The 13,260-nt window shown below is 39.8% G+C and overlaps 1 protein-coding gene across 1 annotated transcript in view; it reads right to left on the bottom strand.

The window, feature by feature from the left end:
• The window catches only part of GLIPR1L1 (GLIPR1 like 1), a 39,348-nt gene extending 26,088 nt beyond the window's left edge, over positions 1–13,260 (bottom strand). The window contains exon 1 of the mRNA XM_058568801.1: positions 13,084–13,260. Within this exon, the coding sequence (XP_058424784.1) occupies positions 13,084–13,260 (177 nt within the window). The remainder of the gene's footprint in view (positions 1–13,083) is intronic.

Below are 13,260 nucleotides of genomic sequence, written 5' to 3' on the forward strand. Positions count from 1 at the left end.
ATTTTCCAAAAAAATTTAAAATACTTAAAATTTTCAACCATTATAATTTTGCCTTTTAATTTTAAGACAGTTTTGATTATTTTAGAAGAAATTAAAATTTAGTTACTGATGAGATCAATGAAAATGAGCAAAATTATTCTGATTGAAACCAAATTTGAATGGCTTAGATGAAATCCCTGAAACCACACATTCCTTACTAAATAAAGATTTAATTACTGAGCAAACAATGAGACTATATGTGGGCTTCCATTTTTATCCTTCCTCCAGCCCACAAATGTTAGTGGCAGCCTTGCTTGAACCATGTGGGAGAATTTAACAGTTAGCTGACAAGCAGTGAGGAAACTTATGTCAGAGGCAGGAATGATAATAATGCATGTGACTCAGGCCAAAACATCTGAGAAAATGTGATCTATAACTCAGGAGGCAGACCATGAGTCCACTGAACTTGCAGCTCTAAGCAGAGGTTGGAAAACAGAACATTAGTAGTATTTGTTGGTTGTAGTGTGGGTTCAACAAGATATTTTAAGAGTAAACAACCAGCTAGTTTGGAAGCAGAAATGAAAGAGAATCAAGATGTGGGCTTTTTGAGATATGGAAAAGAAATTGCTTCTATATAGCATATAAGAAGATACTCAGATTTTAAAAAGGCTTTGAGAAACAAATGGAATAAAAGTTCCATGTGATTAAAAAGCCTCAGGAAAGAGGAGGTGAAGTATGTGACTCCAAGGAAATCCTCTTAATTGATTAAAAAGTGCCTCAGCAAATGGACCAGGTTAAGGGTGTACCCATTTCCCCAAAATTCATGTTTCAAGGTAACTAGCATTAAGATGAGAAAGAAAAGCACCAGAGTGAGAAAATGAAGAAACAAAGACTTAAAAATTTCTCCAAACTGTACTTGAAGTGTGGGTACTGGTACTTGGAACTGATCAGAGGCATGTAGCTGAAAGACCTTCAGAGTTTTTGAGATGTATACCCAAATGTATTGTAAACCTCTTGTGAAAAAGCCTGGAAATGCTGAATACTTTAAATGACCCTTGGATCTTAAACTTCTGTGGGCAGAAAGCAGTCTGAGAGGCTATGCAGCCCTTAAAGATGGCATATTTCCCAATGCCCAGTTCACATTAGGCCAAGGAGGAGGATGGATAAGGAAGGACATTGTAGAGGGGCAAGATAGGGACCACAGAAAACAATGGACAAGGAACTCTTACCACCTCTAATCAAGGAACTTTTCTGACTCCTAGTCTAGCACGTCTTCACAATATCTACCCTAAAGATTTCAGAATTGCCCTGAACCAATGTTTGCTGTGTGGCTCCCATTCTTCCACTTTCCGAATAGAAGCATTTGTTACGCTTGTCTTGTCTTTGTGCTACCACTGAATATCGTTTATGTGGAGGGCAGACACAGTCACTAGGCCAAGACCATCCACAACCGTCCTTGTTGTAGAGATTGTTTGCATACCACTCAGATGTTAGACTCTGATTCAGGAACTGGGCAGGATGTTGGGTTTCATCCTTTGAGGGAGGCCTTGAACTTGTTCTATGTATGAGAGGAAAGGAATAAAAGAATTTTTCATGACCATAGAAGAAGTCTGTAGTAGAGACATTTAATGCAAGCAGGCTAGGGTCATCAGACTAATTCTGCCCAGAGGGATATGGGGGGAATGCCATATATCACCTCCAGGTCTGATCATAAAAACTCCCGTGCAACCCTCTAGCTTTCTCAATGGTGACTCTGAAGAACAGGTGTTGGCATGATGGAGCCAAGATGTAAACAGCAAGGCACTGCATGGAAAAGAAGTGATGTGGAGAGCGGTGCGAGGCAGATACTAAACCTTTATTGTTTAAGTGGACTTTGTGTGAGTGAAATATTAAACCTACGTTGTTTAAAGAATTATGCGAAGTGAAGTAAGCCAGACGGTGAAAGACAAATACCGTGTGAGCTCACTTATATGTGGAATCTAAAAAAACCAAACTCATAGATACAGAGAACAGATTGGTAGTTGCTGGAGGAGGAGTTGGGAGGTGGGCAAAATGGGTGAAGAGGGTCAAAAGGTACAAACTTCCAGTTATAAAATAAATAAGTTATGGGGATATAAAGTACAGCATGGGGACTACAGTTAACCATACTGTACTGTATATTTAAAAGTTGCTAAGAGATTATATCTTAAAAGTTCTCATAACAAGAAAAAAAATATGTAACCATATGAGGTGATGGACATTAACTAAACTTATTGTGGTAATCATTTCACAATATACACATATATCAAATCAATATGTTGTACACTTTAATACAATGTCATATGTCAATAAAAAAATAAAAAATGGAAAAAAAAGCTTACGAGATTTCGGGGTTTATTGGTTAACACAATATAGTCTATCATTTTCCGACAGATATAGAGATTGAGATGAGAAATGGGGTGCCTAGTTTTCCTGGATGATTTAGTAGCAGAAGAAAGGAGAAACTCCTGTTGAAGACTTAGTCAACAGTTAGCACTTCTGCTTCTGGCCAAGATGGAGTAACAACCAGATTTACCTTCCCACTTGAAACAACAGAAACGAGATATGTGAAAAAGCAGCTGTCAAGACACATGACATCAGGCAACAATGAAGAGTGATCCCTGAGAGGAGGGAAACCAACAAGCTGAGCCCTATGGGTGCCTCAGCTTACTGCCTGGAGAGAATTTTCAGGCCGTAAAGGAACACCAGAAAGGAGAGACCTGCACAGAGAGAGAACTCCAAAGATATTCACAGGGTCCCCTTTGAGTACGTAGCAGAGTACTGATTAGGATATGCATATGAGGAACCTACCCCAGGCCAGGGAATGAATCACTCAAAAGGGTAAGGGAGAATATTACCTAAGGCTCACACAGTACTGGGAACAGTGCCTCTTCCCACTAGCCAGACTGGAAAACCTCATAATCCTAGGAATTGTGTAAAGTACTCAGAAGGGTCTCGCCTTAATAGTGGGAGATAATTATCCTTAGGCTAAACCACTGCTTTTGTCCTACCTAACAAATCTTAAAAAGAAGACTAAAATTGTCACCAGAGATGGACCCTAACCCACGTCTCTTGCCTGCTTAAAAAGCTAACTTTTATGTTTGACCTAATTCTCTTGTCTTCTTACAAGGTGCAGATGTTCCTTTATCTAACACCTTGGGGCCTTGAGCTCATGTGGTTTTCAGCTATGTTCCAGGAAGAAGCTCTAAGCGACAACCGCCATGGACCCAGATGCACTGAACCCGACCAAGTCGGCCCAGACCACAACCACAAGACTGACATCTGCACAGAGAGGCTGAAAATTGTACTGAAGTGACCCACCCTTGTTAACATCGTAAATTTCCCTCCTCTGGGTGGGGCAAAGCAGCCATTTTTAGGTCATGTGATGTATGTAGAACCTTGATTTTAAACCACGCATGTGCAAGCTTATGCCCACCTCTACATGCCATGATGAAACTTCTCCCTTGAATATTCATCTCCTACCCCAAATAAAGACACCTCCCTCTCCCGTGCTCAGGGGGCCATAGCTTTGTGAAATTATTCCCTGTGGTCTCCATTTTTCTTTGCTGCATGCCGCAAATAAAAATTCTACTTTGTGAAACAACTACTTCTGGTGCAGTTTTGTTTAACTCCTATGAAGAGACTCACATTTGGTCCTGTAACAAATTGGCGACCCAGATGGGACTTCTGTCCCTCTGGGGCTCTATTCTTCCAACCATCGGGTTTCCAATGGATGGAGCAGTGGGCAGCGGAAGCTTGACCCAGGCTATTGCTACCAGAGGCTGAGGGGGTGAGCTTCAGGGCAAAGGCTTCCTTCTGGTGTGGGTGCTTGCTGTTGGATTGGCATTGCTGCCCCATCAGGAGACTCAGTGGCTGCACTGAGCATTTTGCTTGGAGGATCTCTTGGCTGAGGTAGGTGATGCCAGCCCCATGGCACCACTATAAGGGTTATTTCTTTAAGTTTTCTCACAAAGTCAGGCTGCCTAAACCTTAGGTTTAAGGCTTCTCTAGCCCTGGGTTCGAGTCCCAGGGTTTGCCTGTTGGAGCCTGGTTTCAGGCTTCAAGCCCCCATCTGGAGGTGGCCCGGCTCCCTGGGAATGCAAGTGGCTCCTCCTCTGGACGGATTGCCTGACCCGGCAACTCCGGAAGAACCACTGCTCGGTTCTGGCAGAGCAGGAGCAATCCCTGTTGACTAGTCACTGGGCCGCGAGGGCCTGAGGCCCAAGATCTGCTGTCTGTTGGGGCTGAAAGCTACCAGTGAGGGCTTGACGCCCTTCTGGGGGCCCTTCTGTGTTTTCTGTCTCTGACAAAAGGAGCTGGTCTCTCTGAAGTCACAGAGTCTGAGTCTTATCTTGTGTCTGTGGTAAAAGGTGGGGTTAGGTACCTGCAGTCTGAGCCCTAACTGTCAAGGAGTCTGTAACAAAGCGGCTGGGAATGCCCAGCAGATTATCTTGGTCTCTCTCTCAATCTGGCTTCTAGGTCTCTCAGATCTCTCTGTTCCTCGTTTTCTTTACCAGTAGTCATTGGGGATAACTCAGTGCTCCCTGGGAAGTTCCACAGAGCTCTCCTCTCCCCCATTAGATCCTCCTGGGGTCATTTAGTCTCCTTAGTCATCCACTGTCGCCTTTGCTTTTGGTGGTGGAAGAAACTAGGCTCAGAAGGTGAAAAGACATCTTTGGTAACAGAACTTGTACACCACAGTGCCAAGGTAACTGCTCTCTGAGCACTTAGGTCTGAGTTTTCTTTTACTGGATATTGGATCTGTCAGTTTTTTGTCTTTGTCCTTGCACTAACATTTTCCAACAGGACCAGCTGGAAATGATAGACTTTATGTAAAATGATTGCATCTCTTTTGCTCAATTATATTTTAAATTATATTGTGGGCATTGTGAGAGCATATAAATCCACCCTTCAGGCAGTGTTAATTAAACATGCTAAAAGAGATCTCACCTTAAAATGGCCAAAATGGGGCCATTTCAGTTCACCCAAGCTGATGTATTTACATATGGAACTGGAAAAAGGCAGCTATAAAAAATTAAACAAACAATGGGTAGCCTATTTTAATTTTTGAGACTTCGAAACCAGATCAGGAATCCTGTACTGCCTCCTTAAGAAAAAATAATTAAATAACCAAGCTAGCAAAAGGAAACCAAGTCTACTCTTCCTCCCTCCTCTTGCTGCTGAGCTCCTCTGCTTCAGCCCTTGAAATCCCTAATCTAAAATTAGACCACTCATCAAGCCATGCTATGGCGACAACCCACATGCAAACTACAGGAAGACTGGCCCAGATGTTAGCTCAGGGACCATCTTCCTCAAGCAAATAAATAAATAAATAAATAAATAATTAAATTAAGCAAGTGAAAACAAGTAAACTTTTGAGACATTTTAAAATTGTAATGGCCATTCTGGGGAAGCTTTGTTTCAGGTAAGTCTATCTTAAAAAAAGAGGATTCGAAGCCTCTCACAATGGAATACATTCCTTGATTAATATATAGAAGCTTCTAAAAGATAAAATGACTTTTTAAACAGCTATAAAAAGGATCCTTACAACTACAGCGACAAAAAAATCTTTAATAAAACTCTTTAGCCATCGGAACAGGTCACAATTTGGATCCAGTATTCTTTTAAATTTTGTGCCTGAGACATGGCTGAAATTTTAAAGATCTCTGTGATTGTCTACGTGTCTATATATGCACGTCTGGATGACATAATTTTAAAGAGCGCTCTATTTAATTGACTTAGAATAAGTACTTATGTAAATTATTTCTTTTTTTTTTGAGGAAGATTAGCTCTGAGCTAACATCTGTTGCCAATCTTCCTCTTTTTTTGCTTGAGGAAGATTAGCCCTGAGCTAACATCTGTGCCAATCTTCCTCTATTTTGTATGTGGGTTGCTGCCACAGTGTGGCTTGACGAGGGGTGTAGGTCTGCGCCCTGGATCCAAACCTGTGAACCTGGGCCACTGAAGTACAGCGTGCAGAACTTGAACTACTCGACCATGGCTGGCCCCATAAATTATTTCTAAATGTGATAAAAACTAGCTCAGATGTCTTTCAAGTTAATGTAATATAAAATGATCTTTGGTAAATAAAACTCGTTTAAATTTGTTGGTTTAATTAAAATAGACATGTACTCAGAGTTATCAACATAGGATAAAATGTAAACATACCGCCTTTATGAGTCAAACAAAATTGTGTTATCTCTGTTACAAAATTTGTCAACAGGGGGCCAGCCTGGTGGTGCAGCGGTTAAGTTCACATGCTCCGCTTTGGTGGCCTGGGGATCGCTGGCTTGGATCCTGGGCGTGGACCTATGCACGGCTCATCAAGCCATGCTGAGGCGGCGTCCCAAATACAGCAACTAGAAGGATGTACAACCATGGCGTACAACTATCTACTGGGGCTTTGGGGAGAAAAAAAGGAAAAAAGGAGGAAGATTGGCAACAGATATTAGCTCATTGCCAATCTTCCTCAAAAAAAAAAACAAAAAAAAGGAGGTCAGCATTAAAAAAAAAAAAGAAAGCTGGATGGACCTATTCTCTAGATGTCTCTCAAGTGTCCTACCAACAGCTTAAAATAAAATTTTTCAACAAAAATAATAACAATAATTTTGTCTGATATTTCATAAAGTTTTTATAGGCAGTCTAAATAATTGTTGGAAACAGGTAAACTAAATAGATGTATAAAGGTAAAAGTTTCTTGGAGAACTTTTTAACAATAATTATATGTTCTAATATATGTACTTAAAATAGTGGTTAATTGCTTTGATGTCACATAAAGTTTTTATAAGTAATCCAGACATGATTGTTAAAAACAAAGTGTTTAAATATAAGTGATATAAGAGTTTACGAATAAACTTTTAACAATAATTATATTTTATGACACGTATATTTAAAATAACTTCCAAACTCTCTCTGGTAATTTAAAACTTTAAAGTTTTGCTCGATTAAATTAAATGATAAAAACATTCATGAAATATCTAAATCATTTCTAAGTAAGATAACATATCAGATATAGGTTTATCTACTTTTGGCTTCTTATTAAAAAAAAACTAAAAGATGTTCAGGTCTATCAGTAAACATGTATTTTGTTAAAAATTATACTATAAAGTAACATGTTTCTAAAATTTATAAAAAGTATTTATAAATATGCCAAGCCACAGAATACTAAAGTAAAAGATAGTTTGTAATTACTTACTTCTTAGTTTTCACAAACAAAATCAAAGTCTGCAAGGGCTAAAAATTCTAATTGATAGATGTGATTAAAGCTATTAAAAATTAATAAGGGAAACATCTTTGTATTCAAGGAAAGTAAGATGTATGTTTTCAGTAAAAGAGATATAAAGACTAGAAATATTTTTATTTGTTTTGCTAAAAAAGATAAATTTGTCCTAAAATACCGAAAAATAAAAAATAAAAATAAACAAATAAAGGAAGACATGGGACAAATTATAAATATAAAAAACAAGCGACCAAAGGTTTGTAAAAGTAAAAACTCTGAAAAAAAAGTTTTATATATGGTCAAATTGACTAAGATTAAAATATATTCAATTAAATAAATAAGTTTAAGTTAAAAAATAATAACAATAAAATTTGGCTTTCTCTCTCTTAAAAGGATAATCTTAAACTTTTAGTCTACTCTTGACAAAAAGATTACAAAAAGTTTTTTTCTTTTCCTTTGAGGGAGTCTACTGAAAAGATAACCTATGTTTTGTTAAAATAATTTCCTATGCTTAAAGAGGCTGAAGTCTTTTCACTGGGGTTTTCTTTCTTAGACTGTTTCACTCTGTCTGTTTGCCTTTGACATTGTCTGTTGTCACCTTGATTAAATAAATAACTAAATATTATTTCCTATTTGACCAAGTGTTTTAAAACCTTTTGATATTGTTTTTGATAAATTTCCCCAAGGTCAAATCCTAAGTAAAGTCTTTCTTTTTGGGGGTTTCCAATGGGGCCCTGAAACTTCTAAAACTAATTTATTCTCTCTTTCTATAAAGACGTAAACATTAGACTCGTTAAACTTATTTGGTGTATTAAATTACATAAATATGTATCAAATATACAATGATAAACCTTCTTAGGTTATATCTTATGAGTAAATGTTATTAATATAAGTGGTTCTTGATACTTATTTCATATCTTAAAGTGCTCCAGATGTCCATAAAAAACTCCAAAAATTGGCAATAGGGCCTGACACCAGTTCCACACTGGTAGCGAACACCTCAGGGTGTTTAACAACCAAGATAGGACAGGGGAAATAAAAGATGACCAAAAGATGCAGAGACACGCTACTTTGCTTGTGGTTGCCCTCCAGTCTACTTAAGGTAACCTGAGGGAGCAAAAAAAGAAGCCACGGGTGAGTGACCCCGACCCCCATCGTGGGACCAAAAGGCCACCAATAAAGATGGGGCCTAATTAATGTATATACTACAGATGGGAAGGACACTGGAAGTGGAATTGTCCAGACCAACACCAGAGAGGGAAGGGAGTGGATGAGTCCAAGCCATGTCAACTTTCCGTTACTACAGATGAGATGTGATGGGCCATGGGGCTCCCGGGTTGGCTCCAGGCAACCAGATCCTTATCTCCCTCGAGGAGGCCCGGGTGACCTTAGCAGTGGGAGGAGAGCATGTTGATTTTTTTCTCGATACTGGAGCCACATTCTCAGTGTTAAATACCCAGAAGGAAAACCTTTCTAAAAAACATATAACATAAAAGGGGTATCAGGAAGAGGAGAGACCAAAAGGTTTCTGGAGCCCCCGACCTGTGAAATAGGATCAAAAATGTTAAGACACTCTTTTCTATATATGCCAGAATGCCCTGTTCCCCTCCTTGGGAGGGACATACTATCAAAATTGGGGGCCTCAATAACTTGGAAAGAAGATAAAATAGAAATCCAAGCTCCCAGAGATCAGGGAGTTGAACTCACAGCCTTATTACAAGACATGCTAGTCCCGAAAGAGGAATAAATTCCCCCAAACATTTTAAACCGTTTAAACATAGAGTTAACATAGAGATGTGGGCACAAGGACAGGGGGGAGGAGTGGCCAGTGCCATACCTGTAAGCATAAAACTAAGACAAGAAGACCACTGGCTTCAGGTAAAACAATACCCCCTAAAGCCAGAAGCCATAAGAGAAATCCTTCCTGTAACTGGCAAACTTTTAAAACAAGGATTAATCAGGCCATGTAGATCCCCATACAACACTCCCAATTTGTCCATTAAAAAGCTGGGAACAGGGGACTGCAGATTTGTTCAAGACCTTAGGGCTGTCAATAAAACAGTCCAGGACATACATCCTCTTGCACCTAATCCTTATACTCTACTGGCTAATCTCCCTGGGGACAACATGTTTTAATCAGTACGAGATTTAAAGGACGCTTTCTTTTACATCCCATTAGACCGCGAGTCCCAAAAGATTTTTGCCTTTAAATGGAAGGACCCAGAATCCCACCAGAAACAACAGCACTGTTGGACTGTCTTACCCCAAGGATTTAAAAACTCCCCTATAATTTTTGGGGAAATCTTGGGCCAAGACTCAAGGGAATTAAAATTTAAACAAAACACTGTGTTTCAGTATGTGGATGATATCCTAGTAGCCAGTCCTAAAAAAATCTCAAATGAGAACACTGTAACCATGTTAAACTTCTTAGCCAGTCAGGGATATAAAATGTCTCAGGAAAAAACAATGATATCTAAAGCCACTGTAAAGTATTTGGGGTCAATTATTTCAAAAGGGCAGTACAGCCTTCCTCAAGAAAAAAAAATGATAATGTATCAACTTGCTCCACCAAGAACACGCAGACAGCTACAAGCATTCTAGGGACTGGCTGACTTCTGCCACCTGTGGATCCCCAATTTTGGGTTAATTGCTGAGCCTCTCTGTGACAAATTACAGGGGCCAGCACCAGCACTGGCCTTACCAGACCTAGAAAACCATCTGACTTATATATTCAGAAAAGACAAGAAATAACTCTAGGAGTAGTAACCCAAATGTTGGGACTCTTAAAAAATAATACTAACCTATTTCTCATAGCAGCTAGATATCATGATGAAAGGATGGCCCCCTGCTTGAGAGCCGTAGCTGCCGCCCTCCTATTGATCAAAAATACAAACGACTTAGAGCCGTGCCTGGTGACCCACAGACTTACCTTAGGTTATCGGAGGACACATTCTGCTCCTCTATTGGCCCCTCAGACAACATCCGTGCTCAGCAGGAAGTAGTTACAGAAGATGGACCTTCACCTGTCGCCCCTCAAGAATGAGGAGAAGGATAAAACTAGAGGAGGGATTTTGTGACCAGTCATGGACCCTAACCCACGGCTCTTGCCTGCTTAAAAACCTAACTTTTATGTTTGACCTAATTCTCTTGTCTTCTTACAAGGTGCAGGTGTTCCTTTATCTAACACCTTACGGCCTTGAGTTCATGCGGTTTTCAGCCATGTTCCAGGAAGAAGCTCTAAGCAACAACTGCCATGGACCCAGATGCACTGAACCAGACCAGCTTAACCCTCGTTAACATCATAAATTCCCCTCCTCTGGGAGGGACAAAGCAGCCATTTTTAGGTCATGCGATCTATGTAGAAACATAATTTTAAACCACGCATGTGCAAGCCTATGCCCACCTCTACATGCCATGATGAAACTTCTCTCTGGAATATTCATCCCCTGCCCCAAATAAAGACACCCCCCTCCCCATGCTCGGGGGGCAATAGCTTTGTGAAATTATTCCCTATGGTCTCCATTTTTCTTTGCTGCATGCCGCAAATAAAAATTCTACTTTGTGAAACAACTACTTCTGGTGCAGTTTGGTTTAACTCCTAAGAAGGGACTCACGTTTGGTCCAGTAACAAATTAGATCAAAATGCTAAGTAACATAAATGCATGGCAGGAAAAAAGTCAAGAATATTTATAGAAATACAAAAATAACCATCACCCAGCAAAGTAAAATTCACAATATCTGGCATCTGATAAAAAATTATCTGCAATGGTTAAAATTTTCCTAATTTGATTAAAATTTGCAGATCCAAGAAGGTCAATGAACCCCAAGAAACAGGAACAGTACTACACCAAGGCACATTATAATCAAATTGTTCAAAACCAAGGATAAAGAGAAATTCTTAAAAGTAGCTAGAGGAGAAATACAATATGATGTACATGGGAACAAAGAAAATGATCCAGCAGATTTCTTGTCACAAAAAAATATGTAAGAAGATAGAAGATAGTGGGGCAAGATCTTTAAAGTTCAACCTAGATTCTGCACCCAGTAATAATATCTATCAAAAATTAAGAATAAATAAAGACTTCACAGACATAAATAGTTGATAGGATAATTACCAACAAACCCACAGTATAAGAAATGTTAATGTCAGGGCTGGCCCTATGGTGTAGTGGTTAGGTTTCGGCACTCCTGCCCAGATCCCGGGTGTGGAGCTACACCACTCGTCAGCCATGCTGTGGCGGCAACCCATATATAAAGTAGAGGAAGACTGGCACAGATATTAGCTCAGGGTTAATCTTTCTCAGCAAAAAAAAGAAATGTTAATGTCCCTCAGGCGGAAGGAAAATGATACCATGTGGAAGTATGGATCTGCACAAAGAAATGAAGAGCACTAGAAAATGCAAAGGGTAAAAATAACAAAAACTTTTACATGTTTACAAAGTCACACTATAAAACAAGGTAAATTCAAAGAAGGCTCATTTCCATTCATGTCTCCTCCACCCTATTCCTTTCTTCCCTCTCTCCTGCAGGTGGTTATGTCAATTTAAATTAATTTTACATTTATCCTTTCATTGTTCCCTTTGGAAAATATAGCATATATATGTGTCTATATAGAATGTGTGTATATATATGTAAATATACACACACATATTTAAGTAGCATTTTTATAACATAAAATAGTTCTTAAAAAAAGATACTCAACTAAGTATGGAAGAAACCGCGTAACAAATCCACGCCATTGACCATCCCAACCTGTTGGAGATCAAAGTACACGTTACATATTAAAATATTTTAACAATTCTGATTAAAGAGATGCGTTTATTTTTGTTTAATCCAGTATTTCCTAAACCTATACGAAATCTCCTCCCCCTCAAAAAATCCTTTTCCCATGTAGCAGAATAGTTCAGTTTTGAACTTACTTCAGCGCCTGAGTAGTGACTTTATAATTACTTCCATTTTATTTTCTGTTGGATAGAAAGGAAGAAAGCTGGAGTAGATATAAGAGTTACGATGTAGCTGTATCTGCATAGCACATAAGCAGGAAGGACTAAAGCTATTCACATTTATGTTCATAATTTCATAATGATACCCTATTTATAGCCAAGAAAAAGTTATAATGCAAGGGAAATTTCCAGCAATAAAATTCATAGTCAATAATTCGTTAAAAAATTGTAAACTCTATGGATTATTTTAATAAGCCAATGTTCTTTATACTCATTCTTCAATAGAGCATTCTCATTTGCCTTTATAGTCTACATGGCGGAGCTCCACAGAAGACAGTCAATGTTTTTGACATTAAACTTCACCTATTTATTGTTTTTCACGAGAATGACAATCTGATATTCTTCAAGTGCTGATTTCATTATTTACATCCTTGTAGAACATGCTTTTTTCAGATGAATACTACACATGTAGTGTTGTTTCAACCTTGAGTTCATAAGATATAAGAACAGGTAAGAAAACAGGGACTCGCCACCCCTGTGCTAGTTCTTTCATACGTGGTATCTTGACTGTGCGTTTTGGGAAGTGCTAGCCAAAACTGGAGGAGGAACCCGTGCGAAGTACAGAAGCCTTAGTGAGGCAAGAAAGCAACTCCCAGAGACGGCCCTGCGCAAACACCCGCCACGCCCGCGCCCAGGCCCAGGCCCAGGCCCGCAGAGGGGAGCCAGGCGGCCTAAGGCCAGGGGAGGAAGAGCGTCCAGCTTCCCCTCTCACCCAGTCCTGTGCCGCCTGGGGCAGACAGCCCAGCCGCGGTGTGATTTTTAACAAGTCCAGCCTGAATTCATACACACGAGTCCACTGAATTGATCGCCCAGCTACCTTGGGATGAACCGGAGAAATAAGACCCCGCCCGCGTTCTTCCTCACCATATGCTTCATGTTGGCCGCGGGGGGCTCCACTCGGCCCCGCATTTCATTGTGAACCGTGACGCACTCGTCTATAAAACTCTGGTCTGTGATGGAGGGGCCTCGGGGAGGCGGCTTTCCGGCTACCAGACAGACACTTAAGGTCCACAGGCAGCTCAGCTCCTCCCTCAGGACCAT

The sequence above is a fragment of the Diceros bicornis genome, chromosome 25, assembly GCF_020826845.1.
Source record: "Diceros bicornis minor isolate mBicDic1 chromosome 25, mDicBic1.mat.cur, whole genome shotgun sequence".
Classification (NCBI taxonomy): domain Eukaryota; kingdom Metazoa; phylum Chordata; class Mammalia; order Perissodactyla; family Rhinocerotidae; genus Diceros; species Diceros bicornis.